This window comes from Psittacula echo (assembly GCF_963264785.1).
Source record: "Psittacula echo genome assembly, chromosome: 3".
Lineage (NCBI taxonomy): Eukaryota > Metazoa > Chordata > Aves > Psittaciformes > Psittacidae > Psittacula > Psittacula echo.
Window position 1 is genome coordinate 4334474 of NC_137736.1, and position 21969 is coordinate 4356442.

At 39.3% G+C, this 21969-nt stretch overlaps 1 protein-coding gene across 1 annotated transcript in view; it reads right to left on the reverse strand.

Moving 5' to 3' along the window:
• Positions 1-756: 756 nt before the first annotated feature.
• The window catches only part of PROS1 (protein S), a gene marked incomplete at both ends in the record, with an annotated part of 30553 nt that continues 9340 nt past the window's right edge, over positions 757-21969 (reverse strand). The window contains 11 exons of the mRNA XM_080613642.1: positions 757-902; positions 3514-3727; positions 4507-4655; positions 6800-6968; positions 8070-8237; positions 9217-9406; positions 11499-11617; positions 14132-14253; positions 18950-19075; positions 20940-21062; positions 21215-21337. Coding sequence (XP_080469768.1) covers positions 757-902; positions 3514-3727; positions 4507-4655; positions 6800-6968; positions 8070-8237; positions 9217-9406; positions 11499-11617; positions 14132-14253; positions 18950-19075; positions 20940-21062; positions 21215-21337 — 1649 coding nt within the window. The remainder of the gene's footprint in view (positions 903-3513; positions 3728-4506; positions 4656-6799; positions 6969-8069; positions 8238-9216; positions 9407-11498; positions 11618-14131; positions 14254-18949; positions 19076-20939; positions 21063-21214; positions 21338-21969) is intronic.

The following is a 21969-nucleotide window of genomic DNA, read 5'->3' on the forward strand; positions in this document are numbered from 1 at the left end:
GGCCATCTCCTGTTTTCCAGAATTGCCTGGGGTGTATTTTAACCAACTTTGCAAGTAAATTACCTGACCTAATCCAGAAGTCTTTTAAAAGTCCAAAGCTGAGTCCCTAAGACAGAAGAATTAAAGCTGGTACAGTAAAACAAGAGCTACTTGCAGAAATCGAGCTACTTATAAAAACATTTCGGTTTTGAAGTTGCTTTACCAATACTGATACAACTTGTAAACATGTTCACAGAGAGCTTGGGCTCCGGATTCTGTTGGGGCTTTTTCCTTTTCCTTTTCCCCAAGCACGGATTAGAAGATCTGTAGAGGTTTTTCTTTGTATGGAATGCTTGGAGAAGTTGAATGAGGCTGGTTTGGTTCAGATTCAAACACATGACCAAAACTTGCAACTTGTGGCTTGGTGCTAATATATGAAAACTAAGTAAAATTAGTTCTAAACAGAACTTCCTGGACTCTCTCTCCAAACTAAATATATCAAGAGCATAGTATGAACATGGAAGATAAATCTAGCTTTAAGATTTATCACTGAAATGAATAAAAGAATATCTTACTGAATTTTATCTTGATTGTCTCTTTACAGCTGAAAAGAGGGGATTTCCCTCACCCCTTCCTTCTATATAAAAGAGAGGAAAAACATGCTGCTGATTATTTCCCTGGCACATGTTGAGTAACAGAATAGAGACTTCATTATGGCATGAGACTAATTACACAAATTATATCTGAAAGAAAAAAGTTAAATTAAGAATTGAATGGTTACTGCATAATCAGTGGGCATGAGTGAGATCTAATGTCATTGTGTTTAGAAATGGCTTCATCCAGATCCAGCTGTCTGTTGTTGACCTCCACCTCCATGCAGCCATTGTAAAAAGCGGTTACTAACGTAGCACCCAGAGGAACATCTGCACAGAAACACATTCAATTTATTAGGCCAAGGCATGCAAATTCCTATGTATTTTTCAGATTAGCAAAAACATGGGGAATACTGTATCCTTATCCAATAGTCAGCCACAGCAGACAAGAGGAATTTGGCAGGGAACACTTAGGTTCTTCTCCTTTGTTTAAGGTTGAGATCAAGTCAGCAAAGCTGAGAAGGTCAGTAAAATTTGAAAGGTGCCTTCGAAGTCTATTTCCACTCTGAAACTGAGCTGCATGAATGTTTTTTGTGGTAGCATTTCCTCTATTAACAAGTGATCCAACAGTTTGTTTCTTGGAGTCCTCTGTTCTTGTCCTGACTTACAAACAGATGTTTATGGATCTAGAGGTCACAGAAAGAATCATCTTGCTGTTGCCAGAAAGCTACTCTGGATTCAAATCTGCAAGTTCTCAGAGAGGGGACTCCTGGGAACTCCACACAGTTTACTGCTTCCTTACTGCTTCTTCAAAGTGAGTCCTCTGTAAAAGACTCACTTTATCTGTTGCTAGTTTAGGCATTGTTTGGATCTGCTTCAGGAAACAATATGTTAAGTATAGAAATCAAGCAGGCATTGTTCTGAGGTCTTAGGGTACAACTGGATTCTTACAAGCTAAACTTAAGGTGACCCAAGTACATTCAGCAACTAGGATGAGGATGCTGATCTCCAGAGCATCATCTTTGGTTTCAGATGTTAACGATCCTATCCCTTCTAGAAGATAGACTTGATTGTCTGAGGAACAAGAAATGTTGCTTCCTTGTGATTTTTCTTTTTCTGTAAGATAAAGTACTGCACAGTCCTGTAGAACAGTGCTCTATTGCTCTTTTTACTCCCCTGATAACTCTGCTGCCATAGAATCATGCAAGTCTCATCTAGCTCGCACTGGTTGTGCTGAATTACTCAATAAAAAGGCATGCTCCCAGTGCTGGTACTAGTTTGGAGAAATGTGTATAAAAAATGGGAATTTCTGGTCTTATGAAATGCATATTTTTGTTAGCTGCCTTTTAACCATACAGTTAAAAGCATTGTAGCTCAATGTGGGGATGCTTACCTACTTTTTTATACTTTAGTAATCCCAGAGGCTTTTCAGGGGTAAGTTAGAGTGAGTAAATAAACTGGAGTAGCCAAACTGGCCATACCTGGGAACCTGAAGTAGTTTTCCTATATTACTTTTTCTTTCTTTGGTAGCAGAGGCTGTTGTGGAAAAGGCTTCTTTGGATGATGGGGGTGGTGGTGTAGTTTTTTTTGAGACCTTTAAGTGGAAACTCTTTTTGTGTACAGAGGTTTTTTGTATCTTCAACATGCAAATTAACACTTACTTTAGAGGAGCAGGAAGTGACTAGCTTCCTTTCCTAGTTGCTTCCTAGTTGCTTCCTATCTATTTGCAATAAAAGACTGAAGCTCTCAAAATGCCAATTTCTCTGTGGCTGGCAATGTACTAGCATCATTTAAATATCACAAAGATGAAGATGACTAAGAAATTACTGGAATATTTGTTAAGTTACTATGGCTCAGTTAATCTACTGGCTCTCTTCTACTACACAAATACTGACTTCATCTCTCTTTTAAAACTGAACAGGTATTACAAAACCACTATGGCTATTGCAGTATCTGACAGTACTGCACCTCTAGACAAGAGAGTCTAAAGGGTAGAACCATAATTCCACCTTCTTCTGCGCATGCTACCTTGGAAGAAATGCCTAAAGTGATTATCTCCAACAGGTATTTAGCTCCTCCTCTCTTTCTACTCCTATGTACCCTTGCCTCCTTCAGAAGAAACATACTGCAGATAAAGACCAGCTGTATCTGAGGCAGTGCTATGACACTGCAGCATACATGTGAAATGGAAGTTGATTCAAGACTATGTAGGTCAAACTCTTAGAATTTCCTTAGGAATTGTGACTTATTCTCCCTAAAATAACTTAAATGGAGGAAACGGAAAAGCTCTGCAGTAGTAATGTTGTAACCTTGGTGTCTTTATCAGTTTTCAAGATAGAGGATCTTGTTCTTTGAAAATTCCTCATCTCTGGCAATGCTCTTCTTATGGATTCACCCTAAAGTCAAACTATTTTATAGATAAACGTGTATACTTCCCAAACAAATTAATCCTTACACGTCTTAAGACTGCATACACTTGTAGCTTGCTTTAAACAAAGCATTTGCTGTTTCACCACATTTTCTGTCTCATCAAGAGTGCCGGTCATCTATTGCCCTGAGTTTCATTGCTGAAACCATATTCCTGACTCCTGCACTTCTGACAAGAATGCCCAGCATTCTTACATTGTTAATGCAGTTCCTAAATTGTGCCAGCTGCTGGCATTTCATAAATATGCAGTGCTCACTCCTCTCCAGCTCAAAAATCAAGACATCTCATACATCCAAATCTCTAGAGAGAGGTTCGTACCTTTTAATGGACCTAGAAATGCTACTGTTGAAAAGCAGGGTCCCTCAAAAGCTGAACAGATTGAATGAAACAAGAAGCACTTGGGGGGGAAAAAACCCTGTTTCTTTCAGTACAGTTACAGGCTTTCTCTAGCTTGGGTCAAGCTCAATATAATCAGGCTTGTACAAATAATCAATTAAAAGAAATAGAATTTACCTGGCAGGCCACCCAAGTAGGTAACAACATTTGACATCATTGCTTGGTGCAGGATAGACAGTTGCTCTGAACTGCTTCTGTCTGTGTGCGAATCAACAGACAGTTCAAGTTGCTGTTTGGTCACTAGAAGTCCAATTAGCACTTTCCTGGGTGTACATAACTTCTTTGATTCCAGATGTGCAACAGTGATGTTTCCAATGGTCACAATGATTTTCTAATTGGAAGAATGACAGGTTAGAAAAGGTGTCACATGTCACTTTAACACACAATTATACTTGGTTCTGATATGTTTTATATTTGGAAGTAGAAGGAAAGGTTAGAGCCACATTTTAAAACCTGGTACCTTAAGTAGGAAAAGTTATTGACCTGGATGTAAAATCGCTACCTTTGCTAATGAATGCCATTCATTTATATTCTTACATTTATAAGTGAGAATGTTCACTGTAAAAACATCTTTGGTATGGTTCTGTGGTGAAGTCCTTTTCCTTTGACAGTTTAGAAGTTAACCAAGTGTTCACTACAGGTTCTTATTTCAGGCAAAAGCATGGATTAGCCATGGTATATAAACACGGTCTATTTTGGGATGCCTGATGTGAACAAGTTAAACAGATGTAAATGGAAATATAAGGATGAAAGGATCAGTTTATAAATCAAAACTAACATGATGCCATTACTACAGTATCATCATTCGGCTTCTGTCATATTCCTCTTTCTGTTTTGTGCATTTGGAAGGAACGGTTGGAGAAGATGTGATGTAGTGGACAGTACCTGACATAAGAGCACTTAATACTTAGTCACTGATGTAGCAGTTATGAATAGTACTATATTTTCTGCACAACACTATATGATCTAAGTGCTTTTCAAAATATTAATGTATTAATGTGAGTAGCTCTTTTTAGTTTGATTTTTCATAAATGGAGTAGTAAGTTATGTGAGACAAAACCAAGAGATGTGACTTGTGCGGATCAGCTGCCACGATAATTGTAAGTTCACCTGTGAGTCAGAGGAGTTAGAGTCCACTATGGACAAAGCAAGAGGTACTGTCTCACCAGAAACCAAGGCAAACATAACACCAGTATCTGTGGATGGGCGAACAGTCATAGTCACATTTATTAGCCAATCTTCAGCATTGTCAAGATCATCTGTTTTAGAAAGAATAGTTGAAACAAATAAATCCTGCTGCTAATGAAAAATTAATATAGAGTCAAAAATTAGTATTTAATCTGCTCCCACTGTGGAAAAATTTGTACTAATCTCCAGAAACAAAAAAAAATCCCAAACAGTGAACTTGGAACTTTTAGAAAGTATAAGTCTTTAAAAAAAACCCAAACAACCACAAACCCCAAACAACAACAAACCTCACATCACAAAAAAACCCCCAACCTTCTCCATTCTAGTATGGAAGAGATGCCACATTAATTAAACATCAGCTCAAAAAGAAACATAAAACCCTACTTTACTCATGAATTGCTGCCACTGGGTAGAAGATGGCAGTTTTGATACACTTCACCCTTCCAAAGCAGCTCCACTACTAAATTGTGAGTATTTTCTGGTGTCCTCAACATAAAAAGGACATGGAACTGTTGGAACAAGTCCAGAGGAGGCCACAAGGATGATCAGGGGACTGGAGCACCTCCCGTATGAAGACAGGCTGAGAAAGTTGGGGCTGTTCAGCCTGGAGAAGAGAAGGCTGCATGGAGACCTCAGAGCAGCCTTCCAGTATCTGAAGGGGGCCTACAAGGATGCTGGGGAGGGACTCTTCATTAGGGACTGCAGTGACAGAACAAGGGGTAACGGGTTCAAACTTAAACAGGGGAAGTTTAGATTGGATATAAGGAAGAAATTCTTTACTGTGAGGGTGATGAGGCACTGGAATGGGTTGCCCAGGGAAGTTGTGAATGCTCCATCCCCGGCAGTGTTCAAGGCCGGGTTGGACAGAGCCTTGAACACTAAACACATGGTTTAGTGTGGGGTGTCCCTGCCCATGGCAGGGGGGTTGGAACTGGATGATCTCAAGGTCCTTTCCAACCCTAACTATTCTATGATTCTGTGATTCTATGCAGGTGCATAAAGTAAAGATGCAGATGGTGCAAGTATGATTTCATATGGTACATTCATAGAGAAACTAATAAAAAAAAAATACTATTTAAAGAGGTATTTGTCATCTTCTGTATCTTTTCTTCCAGTGTCTCTCCTCTCCCTGCCCCCTTCCTGCCAAATCTAGTAGCTTCTTGATTTCTAGTAGTTACTTAAGGAAGCAGAAATCCTAAAAATATGAGGCAAGGGTACATTCCTACACAAATCCAAATGGGTATGGAGACAGTGGGCTGTAACAGCTCATGGAAGGGCAGCAGTTAAATGTGGAAAGCCTATTGAGACGGCAGCAGGGGTGAGAACAGGAAAAAGAGGGGGTGAAATTGTGGTACCAGCCCCAAACAAAGATCAGGAGAAGTCATGGCAGCATGGGGTTAGTGAATGAAAGGGAGGAAAGTTGAGGAAACTTGGGTGTTATAGGAAACTGATATAAGTAATTTTTGAAGCACAGAACACAGGAAGCTGGAGACATCTTTTTGAAGCAGGCTACGGAATTTAAAGAAAGAAAATAGAAAAGCAAGAAGAGAATAGGAAGAATAGCAGACTATAAAATAGAATGGGACAGACTAGCAAGTCCTGGGATGAAAGGATTGCGGATCAGAGGAGACCTGAAGGACAGCAGAGTGTTTCAGATGGGGAAGAGTATAATGACAACAGGATTTGAGATGATGCTCAACAGATTTTTCTCATTTTGGGCTCATTTTGGAGATTCTGATTTGGAAACTTTGAAGTTAGGGCAGGTCAGCCAAGAAAGTTCTGCATTCAGGAAGGAGCAAGAGATGCACCTAAAACCTCTAGACAGGTTGTTCATTTAGAAGCAGAACTGCAGTGATCTTTTTCTCCATCCCCAATCTTCTTTTTTGTCAGTAATATGATAGTTTTCCCCATTGCTGAAGAGGAGACAGAATTAGATCATTGGAAAGTGAATGTGTTCAACAGTGCCTGTCCTTTGCAAGTAAAGAATCGCTTTCTAACCTGAAGTATTTCAGAAACTAAATGGATGACATCAATGGGACCAGACTTCTCATTCCAGCAAATTTCTAACAGGATTTACAGGAATCATGGCTGGATGCAGTGGTGTACAGCTTGTGTGGGTCTCTTTCTATCTTTTTTACCCTCCTTTCTTTTAACAATTCATCAGTTCCATCACCAGTCCAACAAAAAATAAAGGAACAAACAGCAGAATACTTACTATAGTTTATCTGAAACATGGCCATTCCAGTGCCAGGGTAGAAGGATCCTCTTTCCACTGCTACTAAACAGTGTTTGCTTTGTTTTTCTTGAATAACTTCTTTCACACCTGAGTGTCCCTGATTCATCAGGTTCCAGGCACGAATGCACCCATCTAGCCGAGGGTTAATCTGTAGAAGAATTACAACACGAGGTGTTTGCAGTCAAAGTTGTTTTACAAATGCTAATAATATGGCATTATTTTACATGTCAGCTTATTTCTGGGCAGCCACAACCAGCCTTATTGATGTGATAGGTTACAGCAATGACGGTGGGAGAAAACAAATGGAATGCATTTAGTACCTCAGCCTTCAAAAGGTATTTCTGATTTAACAACATTTTCCATTTTGATGCCAGCAATCTGTACAAAATGGTTGCTTCAATTTTTAAAATGCTGTCCCTTTGTTCAGGTCACAACAACTCTTCTGTAGCTGAAAGACAATGATCACTAGCACTGTTCCTTGTTTGAGGTTTCGTTTGCTCCTTGTACCGAAGTACAAAGACATTTCTGAGACTACCTTCTATCAGGTAACGGGATGTTGTTGTATTGCTTCCTATTTCTTCTCTCTGATTCACTTTTGACAAAAATGGGTTTGGTGGGGTGGGGGAAGCTGCAGTCTCTACTGTACAGCTACTTCTTGCACCTCTGTCTAGACTGCCAATTAGTTTGGCAACAACTTGACTGTACCCATCCCCAGCATAAGACAGAGCTGTTAAGGATGGAAGACTGAGAGAATCATGGGCCTTGTTTAGCCTGGACTATTATAAAACCTAGTAAAAATAAATGCCCATTGTGCTGCCTGAACAGTAAATTCCACACCTATTCCGAGCCTAGCCAAGGCCAGCACCAGAAACATGAATCACTGTGAAATGCTCCTGCAGCAGACATGATTGAGAGAATCTTAAAGCTATATTAGGGAATGGACTACAGAATCCTGAGAGATTAAGGCTGTGGGGATCATGGCAGAGGAGTTGGAATTAGACGCTCTTTAAGGTCCCTTCCAACCCAAACCATTCTATGATTAGATGGCAAGTTTTTTACCTAACTTAAGAGGGACCCCAAAGCTCCATGCATATTTATTTTCAGAACAGTGTTTTAATAATGTAACTTTGATTTTTCTAAATGGATTCCAAGCAATTCTTCCTTCTTGTGTGGCTACTAAGTAAATAAAATAAACCTAAATAAATGACAGAACAGTATTAATCAACATTACTCTTAGTATTTTAGTTACCTGTTTAACAAGAGTGTTGTCTGCTTTGCGAGGTAATCCTGCAATGTACACCTTAGTTTCCAAGAAGCCCTGTGACTGTTTAAAAAGAGTTCCTGGACTGTTAATACTCATCACGGCTTCTTTAGCTATTTTTACACTGATGCTGTGTTCCAGTTCTTCAACTGATATCTAAAATGAAATATAAATAATTACATATACATACAAACATGTAGAACATTTTAAATACTAATTACATACACCCATAGGAAGCATTACTAATGCTTCTCTAAGTGTCTGACTTGCAAATTAGTTTTAATGCAGTCAATATTTGCAGCAAATTCAAATCTGAATCAGAATGCTGTTCATCTGCATGGCCATGCACAGGAGGATGATCATCCATTCCAGCCCCATCCTGCCCTTGGGAAAACCCATGCAGCTAACTACACAGCTTTATGTGCTATAGTGTTTGCCAGAAGCTGATTTCTACAATTACTCTATATCAAGTCCACATTTGGCACACAGTTCACTATGTCTCCACAACCTGCTGCAGAGGACGGAATCTTCAGATGAAACATAGACAAAATAGGCTCAATGCTTGCTCCCACTGTTATTAGGCATCAAAGTAGATTTTTAATCTCAAGGAAGTTGCACTGAACTGAAAAAGGAGGTCTAAGCAGGATCCTAGCTTCTCTCACCCCCCTTTAAAAATAAACCCCAACTGATGTTAATTTAGTATGATTTATAGATAGTGTAAGTGACCAAGGCCTTTCACGTTAGGTATGCAAGCTTGAAGAATAAGATGGATTTCTGGTCTAGCAAATGTAAAACCTGCACTCTAGATACTTTACCTAATCTAATAATATCTCTTTAATCTAACAATGATACTTTATCTAATAACTGCACTTGACCATGCAATCACACTTTTTAATACTCTGCTGCTTTCTTTTTCATGATTACAAAGAATAATTCCATTGTTGCCAGCTAGTGGTAATTTCCTCTTTCTTTATTGTAAATAGATGTCACGATCTTGGTTGATTTTTAAATCGGAGATTTGAGGGCATCACTTTAAGCCTTTTTATTAGCTGCTCCCTGATTTACTTATCAAGACAGAGTGTCCCCATAATGGGTTAAAGAAAGGAAGGAAAGGGGAGAAGGAAACTCAGCTTACTATATGCCATAGTCCATCATTAATGGCTTTTCCGCCACTGGTGACTTTTGTTACAAATTCATTCTTGAACTGAACTTCAATCTTCCCATCGCGAAGAGCAAGCAAGATCCATGCTGTATTGTCAAGGGATTCTGCATATAGGATAACTCCCTCTGCATCGTATGTCCGGAAATCAAATTCTGCTGTAAATCTGAGTTATGAACAAGGAATCTCAATAAGAAGACAGGAAACATGAAATACTGTATAGCTGAAGATATCTCATTATATAGGGTAAGAAAAAATACTCATAGATATTAAGCTTTTGGTAACTCTGTATCTCAGCACCTCTGATATTTGCACACAATTAGCAAAAAACCCCAGAATCTAATGTAAGCCTTGTTCATACAAATCCACTGAAAAGTTTTGAGATGAACACCCTGAGCTGGGATTTGAAAAAGCCTTGGTTCAGTTCCCAAATCTTCTGTGAGCTGTACATTATAAAGGATATCACACTCCCTTGAGGAAGAAGATAGATGTAACATTCCTACTGCAGTTTGTGGAACTGTGTTGTGCAAAAAAACACACGATCTATCATGTGCTTCAGTGCAACAGGATTGCCAAGTGTCATCCTACAACAATTATAACCTAGCAGTTTGTTTTGGTTACTGCTGCCTTTTATATCTCATTCTCTAATTCAAGGATTTGCTGTCTGGATCTTGGCAGTTGGCTGAACTTGTGTATGTAGCAAAAAATGATGGTTTACATTACAGAACCGGCATAGTGGAAGAGAGTGTAAGTATAGTGAAAACCAGTCCTTGTCTCCTAGAACATTTGGATTAGATAAAATGGAGAAAGGATGAAAGGAGAAAATAAAACATTTGGAAATTAGGATCTCATTATGATAAACAAGTAAGGGAGCTGTAATTAAGGACTCGGGTCACTTTCACTTTCAGTCTTGTTCTTTGCCCACTAGATGTCATTGTCTCTCATGCAGACCCACAGAAAAATCATTCTGTTTTCACAGAGATGCTATTAAGGTAGTGTCAAACATTTATCATCTCAGAAAGGTCTTCTAGGAGAGCATTAACGCCTGGTCAACTTGGAATAGTGGCAGGGGAGAAAGTTCTCAATATTTATGTCCTTCTGTAAGGTTCTGAGGCTCTGGGGATCACCAGCTCAACAGCTGCTGCTGCTGCTGTCACCCTCAAATTGTTCGGTCAGTAAATCACAGAACACTACAATTTCAGCTGCTGCAGTGAAGAGGCCCACAAGTAATAAGAGGGTCACTACCATTAGCAATTGTTCTGGCAGCAGTAAAGGAAATCATATAAACAGTGCTCTCGACAAGGTACAGTGTTCTTCTGGTGTCCTTGGAACACCCTGTGAAAGGAAGCACTGGGGAGGAGAAGGCGGGAGTATTGGCCTGGTTTTGTTTCTCAGCTGTACGTGTGTAGCATGTCACAGCTTCTATCCAGAGCAGAAGTAAAGTAGCAGCAACATCCAAATGAAGGCCTTTCCCATATATGACTGGAAGCTATACAGTAATTATTTTCCTGTAATATCTGAATTTCATGTTAAGAATTCTGAATGCCTTCCTGTATCTGTATCACTGGCTCCCACCTTCCCCAAGCCCTGCTTTTTCCTTCAGAGGAAGAGTAAGCTTCTGTGATGGGGAAGCACCAATCTTTTTGCTCTCTTGTCCACAAGCTAATGAAAACTTACTGCCTTCAATCTTCTTCCTTTTTTGCCCATTCAAGTCTGGATCTCTGAACTTTCTCCCAGTCCATACACTGCTCCCTACAACAGCACTTGTAACCAGGACTGTAATGGCTGAAAGACTCCAACTCTGTTATTCACAGATGCAATCACACCTGAATACCAGTGGTACACGTTTTACCCTAGCTGTGCACTTTTTCCTGGCTGGGACATAGCTGCTATCACCTCCTACCTGCTTCTGAGGTCTCTGGAGGAAACCTGATGACCTATTAGTTATATAGCTATATAGCTGCTGCCTATACTGGTGAGGTGGCTCAAGGACATGGTACAACCAGTAAGAGATGCTGTAAAAATGACTCTAGACACATGACTCATCTGTCCACTTTCAAACGACTCCAGCTTCCTCTAAATGCTAATACATGTAGGAACCCAAGTTAATTCATTCTCCTCATAAAAGGTATCTTAACCTCTGGGGAGATGGTAATATCATTTACTCATGCAATGCGCTCTTTCTAAACCCTCAGAAAATGAATGGAAACAAATGTCCATAATTTCAGTGCATACTTTTATCAATAGCAAATGCTTACCTTGTGACATTTGGCAATTTAAACTTTAAGTACAGAACGGGAATTCCTATAAACTGCTCTGCCAGGTAAAGCAGTTCATAATTCTTTTCAAGGTTCAGTGGGATACATCCAGTAACAGACTGAAAATGGTAGAGAATAAAAAACTGTTGTTAATGCACTGTGATCGTTCATGAAGCAGCTCCTGTTCCTATTGCTGGCTGCTAGCCTGTCTCTTTTTTTAAGCAATGGCTTACCTCTGTTTTCTCTTCCTTTTGTTTTTTAAACTTCAACACTTATTTACAAATGAAGGGGTATGGTTTTGGTTTTGCTTGAGATGTCAATTAAATAATTGTCAATTAAACAATGCTGTTAGAGGACAATTCAGGTTGAAACAGAGTACTGGTGGATTGTAACTAATATTCCATTAGTTAGCATTTGAATCGAGAATTCAAATCCTCCATCAAGTACTTTCCTTTCATCCAGGACCTGTGACACTCACCTACTAGGGTCCTGTCAGGCTCCATTACTGGAGTTGTCTGGAACCTAAACCTGATCAGGTGTCAGAAGGGAATGGGGCAAGAACTGTGTCTTGAGAAGATTTAATTAACAAAATCAAAATCACCTTTTGTTTTCTTTATCGATATTGATGTACAACTATTCATAGCTGAATAATCTCTAGCATTACTAGAATAATTTACCTGCAATAAAAAGCAACAGTTTACAAGTAGATTAAGTAACAGGTCAACAGAAAGTGTTTCTATTTGGCTGTCCCTTGAATGTACTTGTCCTATTCAAGCTCTGCAAAGGAATGTGACAAAATTGACGCTACAATTCCTGCTGGAGTAGCACTGAATTAATATCTCTGAGAACTGTTAGTGGGGATACGGAGTTCTGAAGACCTACATTCTCAGAAAAACTGTAAATGAAATTCTAAGTACTTTTAGCAACTGAAAAGCCTATAACAGTATGTACAATGGATTAATCCTAATGCTCTAGCCAAAGTCAACGGGAGGAAGCACAGACAGCCAACTGCAGTAGCACTGAGAGGGGAAAAAATGGTGGTTATTCTTTTAGGTCCTCACCTACCTGAAGCTTTAAACAAAGACATTTATGTCCAGGAATATCTATTTTATATGTGGTGCAATTTTAAACCTGTCAAACTTCCAGTAATGTCAGGTATCCATTGTAAAACATTGTTGTCTTGTCTTCTGAAACTGTGATATTATAATTAAAGAAATATCTACAGTTTTGTTTTAAAAGTAAAATGCTCAAATCTCCTTTAGGTACAGGGAACTGGGCTTCGCATGTGGAGAGAGGTGGGAGATTATTCCTGAATGTGGTTTACAGCACCTATGTCATTGACTAGTAGGAACTTTAAAGTCTTTTTGATCTGAAATTATTCCTCAAAACACCCCTTGAATATCTTCTTTATGATGGCAGTATAGTTATCGCATAAAAGGGAATGATCAAGACTACATGTGAAGGGCTTTTCTGTTCTCAAAACAGGCTATACTTTGGTAAAAGTTAATGCAGTTCCCAAACTCTGACTTCTGCATTCACGATGCAGCTGTTTCACTAAACGTGGAGGTGTTCATCTTGAATTTTATGGCTTCTTCATTTTATGCCTGCTACAGTCACTTGTCTTCCGACTGCATGCATTTTCAGCTGATTAAACTTTGTTTTTATTATTCTTAAAAGGCCTGCAACTAACTCCCAGATAGAAAGTTCATTGCTTTTGAACACGATGTTAAAAATAACATCAAGCTATAAGATGCTCTTCCTATTTCATGAATAAGCAAAATGAACTATAATAACTGCGAGTGTTGTTCAGATACTAAGTTTCAGAAAGCACAAGCAAGGTCTAACACATACATGCTAGGACTTGCGTCAGACCTTGTTCCTACAGTTCAAGACCAATTTTGTTATACGATGTTAGAGGCATTTTTTCATTGGCGGTTATCTGAGCTCCCTTAGCATAACAAGTCTCAGCCTGCCTGCACCTTTCAGTGTATACAGTGAATCACTCACAAGAAAATCCCTGAATTAGGATTCTTGGGAGTTACAAACTTTCTGCTACGAAGAAGTATAAATGTTCAGACTGAGCAAGAACAGCTGGTCTTGGCTCAAAGATGTTCTTCAATTGGCAAGTATTCCTAAATGCTTTTTCTTCAGCTGTGGCAGATGAGAACTGTGGAAAACAATCCAGGGGTTTTGACCCAAACAGGCAAAGCACAGAGTAATTCTGAAAGAGTGAGCGAAAACTTTGGAGCAGTCTAAAGAAAACCTGGGAACACATGGACAAACGGAGTATTCTGGCTCTGAGTAATATGAACAGGAATTATTTGTTTGATAGGAGAAAGCTGGGCCTTCTTTTGGAAGCAGCAGGGAATAAAGATGACTGACTAAGGAAAGCTGGAAAGCCTCTTTTGACAGGAGTCCTGTAAATGAGCATACATGAACCGAGCATGCATCCAAATCCCTACCAGGTCTATTTCGTGAGCCAAACCACAGCCTGGAGTTCCCAGCACTTTCTCAGCAATTTTGAATCAGTTCTCAAATAGCTGCCTATTTTCCTTAATGTAACTTACAGCTGTCATGAAGAAATACCTAACTTTGTGATTTTCCACATGGACTTTTATATAGCGCAATTTTACCTCGCAATTCTTCAGGTCCTTAGAGAGCTTGTACCCTTTTTTGCCATCACAATAGCAGCTATAACTTCCTGGGGAGTTTACACACAGTTGAGCGCAAACATTTTCAGCACATTCATCAATATCTAGGAGAAATGAAACCATACAGAAAGATTTATTCAGATTATCCGTGGCACAGACTGAAAAGTAACACAATAAATCAATGGAATAATGGACAAGATGGATTCTCTGGCATAACATGAATCCAGTAGGTGTCTGCTGCAAAGCTAATCTAATGCTAATTGATGTCTCCTATGTAAAATTTGCAAACTAGAATTACCTGTTGGATATATAAGTAATCTGATAGAAGCCTTGTGTGCAGAGCTGGGGAGAAACTGATCTCATTTGTGAGGCAGTAAGAAGCTGAGCTTGTAAGGTGGCTGAATTAGTTAAAAAGACCTCATAAATCACTACCATTTATTGCAGAAATGCTGTTTGGGCCAGATCTCTTCCTTTCCCTACCAGATGTCACGAGAACATAGATTATTAAGAGTATATATGGCAAGTATGTGGAAAAAGGATATGTAAATCCAAAATTAAAATACAGGGTAAAAATACCTTTTAAAATAACATACAATAATCTCATAAATACTTAAGTTTCAGACAGCATCTATTTGTGGAGACCAATCTGATTTGAGCTGCAAATAAGCTAAACTAACTAAAGGAACTTCATTTTCTATTTAGTAGGCCAAATACAATAAATAATTTAGAAATGAAAGGCTGTGTAAAAGGCCAATGTAGCTGTTACATTTCTAATACAGAAACAAAATGTCTCCTGGGTAGAGACTCTAATGAGGGTAATTTTGGGCCTGTCATAGTTGGAGCCCAGCTGGCAACAGGTACCATGCAGCTGCTTGCTCACACACACACCCACAGCAGGATGGGAAGGAGAATCAGGAAAAAGGTAAAACCCTGTGGGTTGAGATAAGAAGAGTTTAATTATTGAAATAAAAGTAAAATATAATAATACAATAATAATAAAAGGAAATAGAGAGAGGAAGGAATAACACACACACAAAGTGATCCCAAAACCAAGTGATGCACAGTACAATCGCTCACCACCCACTCACTGACTGATACCCAGCCCATCCACAGACAGCGACTGGGCCCTCCTGGCTAGCTCCTTCAGTTTCTGCACTGAGCATGATATTCTATGGTATGGAATACCCCTTTGGCTAATTTGGTTCAAGTGTCCTGACTGTGCTCCCTACCCCTGCTTCTTGTGCTCGTCCTCACTAGCAGAGCATGAGGCTGAGAAGTCCTCAATCAGGCTAAGAGCTACTGAGCAACAACGAAAACATTGGTGTGTTAATCAGCATTGGTCTCTGACTAAAGCCAAAACATAGTAGTGCACCAGCTACTGGGAAGAAAATTAACTCCACCCAGCTGAAACCAGGAGAGGGCCTCAGATTAAAGAAACTGTGCTACTTGTTTTGAAACAAAGGTTAGTAAAATCATTCTGCTTATGATCATTTGGGGATCTGAAAAGGCCAAGAAATTCACCTAGGTATGAGCACACAGAGAGAAGGGAAAAACAGACCAAAGCCCCAACCCACAAAACCCTATAGCCTGCTCTGCTGGCAAGATGTAAAACAAAATCAAAATTTAACACCTTCCAATAAGCATTAGAGATACTCCAACAAACACCTCTCTTCCTATGCCCTTCCCAAAGGAGCACGACTGTGAGTACATACTTTAGGAGGAGGTGTTCTGTGTACAGGTCTTATAAGCTTTCCAGTACTTGAACACCTAGAAGTACAAAAGTAAAACTACAAGCACAGGTTAACCAGTAGCACTAGAGTAAATCTGGGTGCTGAATTCCCTGAAAGTAGCAGTTAATTCTGATCACCCAGTGCCTGCAGACAGAGACTTATGAGGTTATTATGAAAGCTTATCATGCAGTGTGACAGATGCATTTCTATCATTAAATCATTTATACCCCATCTTGAAGGGGTATATATTTCCCTTACTAAAATGAACCTGCTGCTCAGGGGTAAAGGTCCCCCCTCCATAGTGTACTATAGCAGCAGAGGGACAGCCAAGCTTCTTGCATAGGTATGAAGTCTCCTTCTTCAGCAGATGTTCTGGAATCCTAGAATGCTCCAAATGGCAGGATCTCCCTGTGCAGAGCTAATTGTCCTCCTATAGAAATGCTGATATGCACTGGAGAGGGCCAGGGCTTTTTGAGGTTTTATTCAGTTATGCTGTAAGTATCCTGGGTTTTGGTTGTTTGGTTTTGTTTCTTTCTTCCAAGTTGTAGTCAGCACCTTTGCATGTTTGAGCTTTCAAAGGCTTCCCACAGATCTGTCCGCATGTCAGTCCCACCTCATAGAACGGTCAGCAGAAGCTATTCGTAGAAACCCATGAATCCACACAGCATCCTGGGTTTATCCAGCTGCTTTCAGTGGAAGGCTAAAATAGCTTGCTTTGGGTAAGTTCCTAATATAAGATAGAATGAGCCACAAAGGAGCTGCATACCATGTCCCAGAAGGGAGCTATATAATGCTAGGGAAATACACTGATTTCCCCAAGGCGTGGATGTGGGTAGGCAGGGTTTTGTGTGTGTTAAACAATTAATGTGGGAAGGGGAAACCCTGATTCTTTGTCTCAAATTTTCAGACTGCGTGCTAGGGAGAGCCTAATGCATAAAATACAGACACACTCTGTGCTGTTTGATTAACTGGTTCAGTCGGTTCTTTAAGAGAAGTTCCCTTTTCAGAGAAGACAGAAGAAAATGGGCAAAGATATACCAGAATTTAGGCAGATATTTTCCATCGATAGTGTCTCCCAAAAGGAGGGGATGAAGAACTGTAGCTACATCTCCTAGGAACAGATGAGACAAAAACCCCAAACCCTCTTCTATTCCACTCTACTTGTATCTGTCATCACAGAGACAGTCATGCATACATGTATGTAAATTTGATTTTTCTAATAAGCATAACTGAATTTGGCTACCTACATGCAATATGACAATGAAAAGCTACTGTCATTTAGTATTTCTCTAATGCTACATTCCTGTCAGTTTGCACAATCGTGTCCTTAGGCTGGATTTGGTGACTCAATGTGGTTACAACGAGGGCTGAAAGCTTAGCAGCATAATCCTCCCTCTAGGAGGTAAGACTTTACTTATTTTAATGCCCTCATCTTGCAACCTTCTAGAAACTATGTTTCAGAAGAAAAACAGTGCTTGAATTCCATTTGATGTAACCCATGTCTCTGCAGAAAGTACTAAAAGGAGCAAGAATTAGATTAATTATTGTGAAGTTTTTCTCACTTCAGTGCATGCAGGGACACAAAACCGTCAGTAACATTTTAATCCCGTAGTAACTGGACAAAGAGCAGATGCCTGAAGATGTCATCGTTACCACTGTGCAAAGCTTTATCACAAGAAAGCTGCGTGAAAAGCCATGCAGCAAAAGATTCATAGGCAGCAAGAAGCTACTTTTGCATCCTTCTGAGCAATAACATAAAGGCAGCATTTAAATAAGACACCAATGTATTTTGCTTAACTGGCAATGTAGAAAATTCCCCTTTCTAGTAAAACTCTAAGAGCTTAGATATCTCTTCTACAACTGAAATTTAATTTCTGAGGTGTGTACTAAACAAACTTTAACAAGTAGAGAGAAATAAAGTATGTTCTATTGCGCAAATACCCCCATACTTGAAAGAGTTATTTTATGGTAGTCTGTGTATGAATGGTTTCTTCCTGCTTTACTGCTAGCTATCAGTACTTTCCAACTTCGCTGTAACTGTTACAGGACTTTGGTTTGAAATTCTTTCTTGCAGATTTTCATTTTGGAAAAGAATATTCCTGAGGAAAGATTCTTTCAGTGCAGCTCTGGTTTTTCGTATCCTTTTCTGGATGGTTAAGAACAATTTCATTTTGAATGTGGGGCCTTTATAACAAATACTTTATCCAACTGCTATGCTATCACTTCCAGCCTAGGATGGAGATCAGCTCACTCTAATGCTGTTACTCTATATCGTAACTAGATACCCCAAGGAAGGAATAGACGAATTTCATTTTAAATGGAATTCAGTGACCCCAGTGAAAAGCTCTTTCCAGTATCTGACATCTAAGGACATAGAAAGGACAGAGATGAGGACATGGTCCTGGCCATGAGAGCTAAATAAGCACCTAGACAGCCTATCAGATGGATAAAGACAAGCTTTTTAGGTTTTTGAGACCACTTGATTAAACATGGTTTTAATTTCTGGTAATTATCTCTTTCTAAATCTTCCTAACTGCCTTGCCCAGCTTGGAATTGCCAAATAAGGACTTTTAATTGTGTTTGCTATAGCTTGTCCTGAACTAGGGATATATATTAAACTGACTGATCTCAAATATTCCATCCTTATAACTGTAAAGATGATTAAGAAGTAGGTACAAGACGCTAGATCCTCAAGATGTCCAAATCCTCAACACATTGCTCCAAGTTATCTGAAAGAAACATGCTAGTTGGTTTGAGAGCTTGGATAGGAAGCCCTCTTTACACTGAGGCAGGAGCGTTCCCATCAACTGAGAAAGTTATCTGGCATACAGCAGGACATGGTAGTAAACCAGAAAACCTTTCAACATGATATTAAGTCATTCCACTACATTACACTATATGCAATATAGACTGACTGACCCTCTGAAAGAAAAATAATTGTGTCATATTACAGTAAACGATATGAAGGTACATCACCAGATGAGATGCTGGAGTCTGGCTTTTAAAAGGGATGTATAAGGGGTGGGGAGAAAAGAAAGAGAAAAGGGGTGATAGAGGGAGAAAGACCTACCTTCACAGTTCTTGGATGTCGCATTGTACGTGTAGCCTTCTGGACATTCACATTCATATTTCCCCAGGGTGTTTTTACAGGTGGCAGTCCCACAGATGTTTGGATGTAACAGACATTCATTTATATCTAGAAATACAAATGAGTTACTGAAAACAAGTCACTCTCTAGCATATCATTTTTCTCCTAACTCTATCCAAAACTGCAACTCATTGAGGTGGGCAAACTGGATCTTTCTTGCTATAGGTCTACCAAGCTTTCATAGCAGGCTATAGTTGCAGCCGCAAAGATCTACAGAGGTCCCTAAAAGGCACTTCTGCACACCCAGGAAAACAAATTCCCTGCCTGCATACCTTTGGCATTCTTTTGTCTGTTCTGTGAGTAACAGGAAAAGGGATGCATGTTCAGGAAGGCAGAGAGAGAAACAGCCTGCAGTTTTCCTACAAACTAAACCAGACTGAATAATAAAATCTTACCTTACAAAAAGACATCTAGAAAGCCAAGAGATAATCCTGTCAGAGCTTCTTACATGCTACAATCAATTTATGTCACAATCGCCTGTTAACTGGCTATGCTGACAGGTGTCCAAGTCCCTCACTCTCTGTACATCCCTCAAACCATTTTAGTGTCTATCTTATGTGGTGTTACCAATTTTTCAATGTCATTTTCAAAACGCGTATGTCACAACTGGAAGCAGAGTATAGTATCAATCTTACCAGAACTCCTGTAGACAGAAAAATATCAGATCCCTGTTAGTACTTCAATTCCCACTTGTTTGTGCAGGGCTCATTCTAGTTATCTCTGCGGCCTGTGGGACTTGTGGAAAAGGTGCTGCACAGGGAGAACAGATTCTGCCACCAGCTTGCTAGGATTCCCGAAGCTGTCCTGAATTTGATCTCCTATTCTACAGTTACCGTGGGTACTCCAAATTCCTAGGTGTGTAATTTTGTAGTTGGATGTAACGAAACACATAAATCTGGTTTATCAAATGACCAAATTAGTACTCCAGGTACTAAGATGTATTAGTGCATTTTTGTCTTTGATTAAGTTTTTAACCAACCTTCCCAGTACCTTTCCAAGAATTACAGAGATTCTTAAAAACTTGTCCGCTTGCGCTTTTTGATGAAACAGCAGTCTTCCATTCTGGAATTTCTTTGGGAATTAATTATTCATTCACAAAAATATATAGGCTAAAGGAAGTGACAGCAGGAAATGACCCTCAAGTCTGGCTTCTTGAATTATTTGATATTATCCAAAACTGTTGTTATAGTCAGGGAATAAAATACGACACTAAAATGGAATGAGGTTGTACTCTTTTTCTGACTACGCAATAAGAATTGCTAGTTATGTCAGTACATAGTCTCTGTCTGCAAAGGAACAAAGCATGTACGTCACGGCCAATAATCACTGACACAAGCATGTACAGAAGAAATATTCGGAGTGAATAAAAGACCAATCTTTCTCTCCATTAAGAGCATTTTCAGATTCATTAATAGTTTCTCCTCCAATGAACTTCAAACTCCCAAAAGAGTAGCATCACTAATTAGGAGTGGTTCAGCCTAACCCAGTGTTTACCAGACAGGATTTCCATGGAAACAATATTAGCTGGTCACACCACTCTAGATTCTTGTTTCAGCATGCTTAACGGGTACGTGAAACTAATTAGTGACCAAAGCACGCTTTACAGAGTTCTCGTAACGAAGCAGAATCTAATCTATAGCCTTCCTCTTTTTTCTGTTTGTTTTGTTTTCCCTTTCTAAATTGGTTTCAACCCATCTCAGTTCCTTGATCTGGTTCACTATATGGTTGCCCAAATGCCTGCAATGGTGCCTGCAGGAGGAATGCGCAGCCAAGTTGAAGCAGAACTGCATCTTTCAGAGGTAATGCAAGCTTCTGTTGACTTAGACCACTTATGAAACTACTGGACTAAATTCTTTCTTCTCTCCTAATGTACTGTCATGTAATGATGGTCCCCTTAAGTCTTACTTCTTACCTCCACAATCCCGTTTATTTGAATGCATAAAGTAGCCATCTTCACATAAACAACGGTAGCTTCCAGGTAAATTAGAACAACGTTGGCTACAACCTCCATTTAAGTCATCACATTCATTGATATCTAGAAGGAAAACAAAATAAGAATCTTTGAAAGGAAGGCATTATTTGACCAACTGTGTGTGGGTATACTTAAAGATCTGATACTATTAAATAATAGTAGAACTGTAATTGTGGTTTTGAGAACTAAAATCATCATGAGATTAGAGACTTTACCTTCTTCACATTTCTCTCCTTGCCATCCCGGTTTACAAACACACGTATACCGGGCTTGTCCATCTATGCAATCCTTATATCCATCTTTATGGCATGGCAGAGGGCTACACTGGTTTGAAATGTCTATGGGATAGAAAACATTGGAAATACTTGTTATTTGGGATTATTTTTTCTCAAGGATCAGTTTAGCCTGTCTTCTTCTTACCCCACAGGTACACTTAATGCAATAGGAAAGGGCTTGACATATAACATCAAGTACCCATACAACCATCTCGCTACTAGTTCTATTAGCAAGAATTTGTAATGACTGAGGAAAAGAAAAAGCCACTAGTACTTTGTCAGACGGAAAACAACTAGAAAATGACTTGCTAAACCATGTTAATCCCTGCAAGATGTGACCAAACACAGACTCGATACTATTTTCATTGCATTTTAAGGACATATTTCACTTTTTAAAGAACAGTTCCCTGTCCCATTATATCACCACAAATTTCACTAGAAAGGCCAAATTCTCAAGAATTCAAGATTATAGAGGTCAGTTTCTCTGTTCAAGGAGGGTCACATGTTCAGAGAAACTAATGCCTCAGCTTGCCTTCGTTTTCCAGGTCCTGTGGATGGACTGGATACATCAGTGTTTAATACTGACACCTTTTACAAGTATTAACTTCAATGTCAAACAAATTTGCATCTAAAAGAGCAACTGAAGTCTACATATGCTAGCAAGATCTCAGAAAGCAAGGCTCAAAAGACAGATT